Source organism: Stenella coeruleoalba (assembly GCF_951394435.1).
Source record: "Stenella coeruleoalba genome assembly, chromosome: 8".
NCBI lineage: Eukaryota > Metazoa > Chordata > Mammalia > Artiodactyla > Delphinidae > Stenella > Stenella coeruleoalba.
The window spans coordinates 48942276-48949977 of NC_137154.1; the positions used below are offsets into that span (position 1 = coordinate 48942276).

General features: G+C 40.1%; 1 protein-coding gene across 1 annotated transcript; it reads right to left on the bottom strand.

The window, feature by feature from the left end:
- Positions 1-629: 629 nt before the first annotated feature.
- Positions 630-5779, bottom strand: OR52B4 (olfactory receptor family 52 subfamily B member 4; the record flags this gene model as incomplete). The annotated part of the gene is given in 4 exon segments (XM_079929567.1): positions 630-1155; positions 1157-1217; positions 1220-1600; positions 5767-5779. Coding segments are annotated over 4 exon segments (981 nt in total).
- Between the last annotated feature and the right edge of the window lie 1923 nt (positions 5780-7702).

Sequence of the window (7702 nt, forward strand, 5' to 3'; positions counted from 1 at the left end):
TAGCACCCATCAAATACCACGTTAGCATTTTCCCGTTACACAAGGGGTCAGCCTCAGTCTCCCAAAGGGTTTTGAAAATGTGATTCAAGCAATTCATTTACATTCCTGTGCTCTGACATATATGTGATAGGATATAAATTATAGTATAATAAAAATACCTGAAACCCTAAGAATCACTGATTCTAAGAAAGTCGCTTAGCTATATAGAAAGACATAAAGGAATGCAGGTTTATATGTGATAGTTCAGGGATGTCACAAGATGTCTCAAAGGATGAGAAACTCAGTGACGAATAATTGAAAACAATGTGAAACCAGAGCATTGTTCTCATTTCTTCTATTACCAAAGATCAGGTTAGTGATATGTAAGATGTAAGACTTTGGGAAGTCCTATTTCTAGCCACATACTCTGTGCAGGATGGAGCTTACTCAGTCAAACACGACATTGTTCACTGTACTGCTTTGATAGTAGAAACTGGAAGTTCAGTACCTACCTGGTGAACATTCTACAGAAACAATTCACTAAACTATTACGTAGTGTGTTAGTTTACCACTAGCATTTATATCCACCAGTTCCATAGTTCACATCATGGATAGCTAGAGATGTTGAAAACGCTGTTCCTCCTCCAAAGTTATTTCTGCATTGGAAAAAATATGTGAGCTACCTGCTCTCGAATTTGCTCGATCTTGATCCCATAAGTGATGGGATTCAGCATAGGTGGAGCCAGAATGCACACATTATCCAACAAGATGTGGATATGAGGTGGAACCTGGCTTCCAAACTGCTGAGTAAGCGTTGTGATGATCGCAGGCCCATAAAAGAGGATGATGATGCAGACATGAGAGCCACACGTGTTGAGAACCTTGTGACAAGCATCTTGGGAAGGCACGTGGAAGACAGCATGGAGAATAAGCGTGTAGGAAACGAAAATTAATAGGACATTTAAGACCACTGTTGACATTATAACAGAGAGTCCATACCAGATGTTTACCCGTATGTCATTACAAGCATATTTGGCCAAGCCGATGTGTTCACAACAGGTGTCTGGAATTATATTACTTTGGCAGAAAGTCAGTCTTTTCAGAAGAAATATCATGGGGAAAATCATGCAATAACTTCTCAGAAAGATGGTAACACCAATTTGCCCGATCAGTGTGTGTGAGAATAGTGGTATATCTCAGTGGGTAGAAGCATATGGCAATGTAGCAGTCAAATACCACACCACCAAGGTCCCTGACTCAGACATGAAAGTGCTGTGTGTAATGAAGAACTGTGTGATGCAGCGATTCAAGGAGATGTCCCCAGCACAGAACCAGAAGATGGCCAAGGCCTGAGGTACTACGCATGTGGAGAGGACAAAGTCTGCCCCAGCCAGCATGCAGAGGAAGAGGTACATGGGTTCATGGAGGCTGTGTTTTGTCACAATAATGAATATGAGAAGGCTGTTCCCAGATAGGGCAATGACGTACGAAAAGAAGAAAGGGATGGAAATCCACATGTGCTGGTCCTCTAGGCCAGGGATGCCCAGCAAGTGGAAGACTGTGTGACTGACACCAGTGTGGTTTAAGGAAACATACCCATGGAGACCACCAGGGACATCACCTCATACTCACAGAGATGAAAAATCCAGATTTTCCTGGAATATCCTTTTGGCATATCTCACACTCTCCATCTTCTTTGAACATGCAAATAATAAGAAACATAAAAGGTCAATAGGGTATGTTCTCTGCTTCAATGAGTGACAGTCTAATTAAAAGATATGCATATCTCCAGATAATCAAACAAAACATATCATTGTATATATTTCTCCTACCAACAGAGGCTTATTAATATTCAAAGGAAATCATTATATGTACCTGTGAAGGCTGTAACAAGAGGTTTCTTGAATATAAACTTGAACTTCACCTTGTGGTGGATGGTTTATCATAAAGAGAATGAAAAGAGAACAAAGTAATATGGAAAACATAGGTATTCAAATTGAAGTATACCATTTATGAACAGTGTTCATTCAGATCCAGGCGGCTATGCACAGGGAATACTGAAGAAAGCAGCATGTGGGGTCATACAGGCAGATTTAGCCTAACTAATGGAAATGAGATTTAAAATCTCTCTGAATTCACCACATACAATTTGCACACTTGTGAAGGGATTCAGTAGACAAAGGTTAAGGAGTAACACTGACAGGGCCTGAGTGCCTGAGGTGACACACTGCTCATGCTCACATCTTAGGAACTACGTTTAGAAATGACTGAAATTGGAAAATAAGGCATTAGTGCTGGAAGGGGATGGGGATGACATTGGAAGATTTTTCTGCAGGCAGAAATATTGTCATTTGGTTCTTAGTGTACATTCATTCATTCATTAATCCAGATGCAGAAAAAAATGGGAAACTTCCAGGATCCTAGGGGCTTAAGTTTGAGAGTGAAGCAAACTTTAAGCAGGTGGTTTTAGAATATTGGAGATAAATGTTGATTCTTTCTGTTGATGGGTATCTCAGAATATCTATCTCAGTATAAGTTATGTCTTAGGCTCATTAATAGTTTATCTTCCATCCCAGGTTACCTCTCTTTGTGCCTCTGTTTTTTCTTTGAGCGGAGGAAAATCAGCTCCTATAACCATCCTCCCAGTGATGGAAGAAACTGTTCTACAATTACAGTTACTGGTCAAGAGAGCCTAGTCACTGGCCTTGATACAGTGAACTGTCTCTGGAGAGTATAGGGCTACTCTGTGAGAAGGAAAAAGCCAGAAAGACACAATTCAACACAGAGAGGGGCTTGAGAAGGGAGGAGATGACAGAAGCTGAGGATGGGTGTGTGTTTGGAGAAAAAGAGTAAAAGGGAAGTGCTGTTTGTTTTTTGGGGGTTTTTTCACTGAAAAATGGAAGCCAGGGAACTCAGGGGTATTTGCCTGTTTGGTCTCCTGATAGAGCGACTTTGGTGTAATACATGTTCATCCTAGAAATCCCCTTTCAAATGTCTCCTGTCTCATGTTTTCTTCTCACATCTGCCTAAGAGGGCCTGGAGGTCTCCTCTTTCCACACCCTGCTTTAGGAACCCCAGCACAGATCCCAGACATTCTCAGGGCTCCTCTCATATTTGCCAAGACATATCTGCAGTCTAAGTCAGTATCTCCATCTTTTAATGCCCGGTCCACTTATTGGGCACCAGTTATTTTTTTGGATGATGACTCCTTATTACTAACTTTCAGGAACATCAGATAGACCATGTATTCTCACCTCCCTCCCCAGACCTCACCCTCCACTTCTGCTAAAACCAACCAGATTTGTGTCTCTGGTCACTATCATTCCACACATATTAACAGCCTCCAAGCGTCCTGTACCCTCTGGCCTGTCTGGGACATAACACCTTCCCAGCACTTACCTTCGTCCTTGAACCAACTCCATCTGCAGGTGTATAATTCACTTATCAGCCTTAGACTGAGTCTTCAGGAACAGCCGTTCAATTGGAGAGGAAATTTACCTTGTTGCAGGATTTGGGCTGTTTATCCTCTGTCACGAGAGCCCTTGAGGGAAAGCACTTACACCAGGGCTCCAGGGACAGAACTGTCTCCAAGAGCCTCACCTTCTTCCTAAATGGGCTAGGTCTCTAAGACCACTTCACATCTTCCTCACTTCCGCTCCTTTTCTCTCTTTTTCATCTCCAGATAATCTGACACATAAATCATCTACCATGTAAACCAGCCTTGCTTCAGGCCTATTGTAATACAACAGGAATATAAATACCTACAATTAATATGGACTCATGGTTTTTAAAGTTTTATTCTTCATGAAAACAATTAATGAAATTCACATGAGTTTCAAATTCCAGAGTCATGAATACTGATGTTTACCTCTGTTGTCTAAGGGTATAGAATTGTACAAGCTTAGCAGTTAGTAGGAGACGTGTGAGTCTCGATGCCTTAGACATGTCTCTATTTCATTTGCCTAACTAACTCCTTTAACTGCATTCAAGATTGTTCACTTTATCTTAATTTTCAGTTTGATCTGCAGAGGCCTACACATAGCTTTCTTTGTTTTTAAAGTCCTTGAAGTTCTCAGAGATTTTCGACTCTGTAAATTTATTGTTTTTACCACATTTGGATATACTCAGCAATTATTTCTACAAAACATTTTTCTGTCCCCTTCTCTCATTTCATTTCGACATCCCAACAACAACACATATGTTAGACCTTTTGACATTGTTGCGTCAGTACTTGAAAGTCTCTTGATTTTTCTGTATTTTCTGTCTCTTCTCCAGTTGGATAATTCTATTGAAAGATCTGATTGTCTATTTCCACAAGTAGGGTTACCTTGGTCAAGAGGTAAATGCATTTGTAGTTTTGTCCTATGTGGATAGATTCCCTTTGAGAGGCTACACTATCTTTCATTACTAACAGCAATGTATGAAAGTAACTTTTTCCTCACAGACTTGCCTGTAGACTATATTGTCAAGTCATTGAACATTTGTCAATCTGACAGTTTGTTGAGTGGGACTATCTGAACAAATGGATGGCAATAATTCTTCCCTCTGCTGTCCACACAAGACAACTCCTCCATCATGAGCTACAGTCTATTATCCACTCTCTTGCATCTGTGATGGCCTCATGACATGCTTTGGCCAATGGAGTGAGGTGGAAGTATTATATCCTCTGCCCAGTGGATCTACAGTGAAGTGAATGTAGGAACAACAGTCAGAAGGTGAATATATAATCAAGAAGCAACACCAGGGTAGATTGGACTTGGGAAGTGAGGGAACTGAAATAAAATAATTACAAATGAAGCTACTGACACACTTATATTGTGAGGTTATTGCTTCTTGGATTATAAAGTATTTCTGTCATTTTTGGACTTTTTAAAATTGTTATTGTAAACACACAAATACAGAAAACAAAACAAAACAAATGAATGGCTTAACAAATTCTTATAAGGCAAACATCACCCAGGTTAAGTAATAAAACTTGATCAGACACACCTGCAGCTGTGTCCATGTGCCCAGTCACAGTCACAAAGCCATCCTTAGCATACCTAACCTTTCTAGTTATACGTATATTCATATCTTACAGCAATTTGCATCTAAATGCTGCCATTTCATCTTCAACAACCTTCTAAATATTCCATTTGCCTCTGTGTCTTAACTGGAACCATGTCTGTCTACTCAAGAAACTGCTGTATTTCCAGCAGCACATCTGAATCTTTATTTCTCATTCCTCATGGTTAGACAGAACGATATTACTGTTAGCTACAATTACAATTTACAAGCATAACTTCCCCTCCATTTAGCAAAACTACCAACATCAGTGGTGTTCAGACCACACGGCAACTGTTCTCCCACCATATTTAACTAACACCTGATCTAGCCCCATCCTCCCCACCCAATGATTTTTTTTAATGTAGCACCCAGAGGACCACAGAGAATTTAGCAGCTTTCTGGTCCAAATTCTGACTCAATTTTGGTGGATCTGAAGCTGGAAAGAACTTGCCACAATGAAGAGCATCCTAAGATACTGGTAAAAGGACTGTCCAATGATGAAGATCAGGATTCGGCATCCTGGGACTGCACTCACCACGAGTAAGACCCGAAGACAGCCAGTAGTTCGCAATCCTGGCTAAACACTGTGGGTAACATCTACAGCTCCACGTAAATGATCTCTGGGTTCCAATCACCCCTTCTAATCTGTCTCCGACTCTCCGCACAAGGAAGCCCCCGGTGCTGCACGGGTTCGGGAGGAAACATGGGCCCAGGCAGCCTCCCAGGTGACCTTTAACTCACCTTCTGCTCTCATTCTTAGCAACTCCAGCAACCAAAAGTTTACCCACTCAATGCCCACAATGTTCAGGGTTTTGACGTCTTCCTCAACTGCATCTTTTTTTTTAAAGATTTTTGTGATGTGGACCATTTTTTAAAAAGTCTTTACTGAATTGGTTACAATCTTGCTTCTGTTTTATTTTTTGGCTTTTTTCCTGCAAGGCATGTGGGATCTTAGCTCCCTGACCAGGGATCGAACCCCCACCCCCTACCTTGGAAGGTGAAGTCCCAACCACTGGGCTACCTGGGAAGTCCCTCAACTGCATTTTTCTAACTCTACAAGAGACACCAACTTCTACAGTTCCATCAAGAACTCTACCACTAGATCAAAACTGAAACAGTAAATTCACCAACATTAAAGTTCTAACTTTCCAATCTCTTTTATATGTTTATGGCCTATAAGGGCTCTTAGACAAACAATGTTCCACCATCTATTTAATCCAGTCCCATTCCTTTTCACTTATTCACATACACTTTATATTTTGTTTTTTTAAGTAAATGTATTATATTATTTTTAATTTTTATTGGACTATATAGTTGATTTACAATGTTGTATTAGTTTCTACTGTACAGCAAAGTTTATCAGTTATACATATATATATCCACTCTTTTTCAGATTCTTTTCCCATATAGCTCATTACAGAGTTGAAAAGAGTTCCTTGTGCTATACAGTAGGTCCTTATTAGTTATCTATTTTATATACACTTTATGTTTTGTAATTCATCACTGTAATCACTACATTTTAACACCTGCAACATTTTACAGATCTGTCATATTTTCATTGACTTGCCCAAACAGATAGGAACTCAATTAGCAACATATTAAATTTTCCTCAAAATGGATTTTCCAGCAAAAATAATATCAACTGGACAAAACATTTCTATCTTCAGAACACCCAAAACTACCTAAAAATCTACTTCAATTTGGTGTTCCCATCACATGGAATGATAGCCTCAATGGATTATCCCCTACTGGCACCTATCCTGACCCTCTACCAACCATCAGAGGAGAGACTGATCATAAAGGGTACTGAATCTACCAGGAAAGAAACCCTCACCGCCCTACCACCAGCACTGCCACATGAATGTACATGCACCTGGTCACCTATGGTGAAAACCAGAAAATTGAGAGTGCTTCTAAATTCCTCCCTCTCTCTGCTCTTCAGCAAGTCCTGTAATTTCAACTCCAATATCTTTCTGGTCCCATATCTACTCCACCTCTCCAGAGCCACCACCCTAAAACTGGGTCCACACTTATCCTCAGGAATTACTGTACAAACTAGTCCCAACAGGTCCAACCTTGCTCCAATGTGCCTACACTCTGTAAAGAAAGTCGACATCTACTTTGTGACATAGCAAGTAACCTAATTCAACCAAACCAACTACCTCTCCTTTATTTTCTCCTGCATGTCACACAGGACTTGGTGCCACTGCTGATTAGAACCAAGAGTGTTTTACTTCCCAATAGTAAGGATCCACTTTCAGAGGAACACAAAACTCAAAACGATGAATGTTTTAAACATAAAGAAAATTCTCCTTAGGAAAGAATGCTTTTCTCCATGGAATTCAAATGGCTTGAACAATAAGAAGCCAAGGGGATCCGTTTGTAATATGCATCCCCTACCACAAATGAAAAGACACCTTACCTTTAAATTAGAGGTTTTATTTCATTTAATGAGCTATTTAATTAAACAGATCATACCAGGATTTTAGTAATAAATGCCACCCATTATCTACCCTGAGTTTCTAATACAGTTGGCATTAGCTATCTACCTTACGTTTGGTCGTGTATATATGTCCATGCCTCTCATTAGAGAAATGCAAATCAAAACTACAATGAGACATCATCTCACACCAGTCAGAATGGCCATCATCAGAAAATCTAGAAACAATAAATGCTG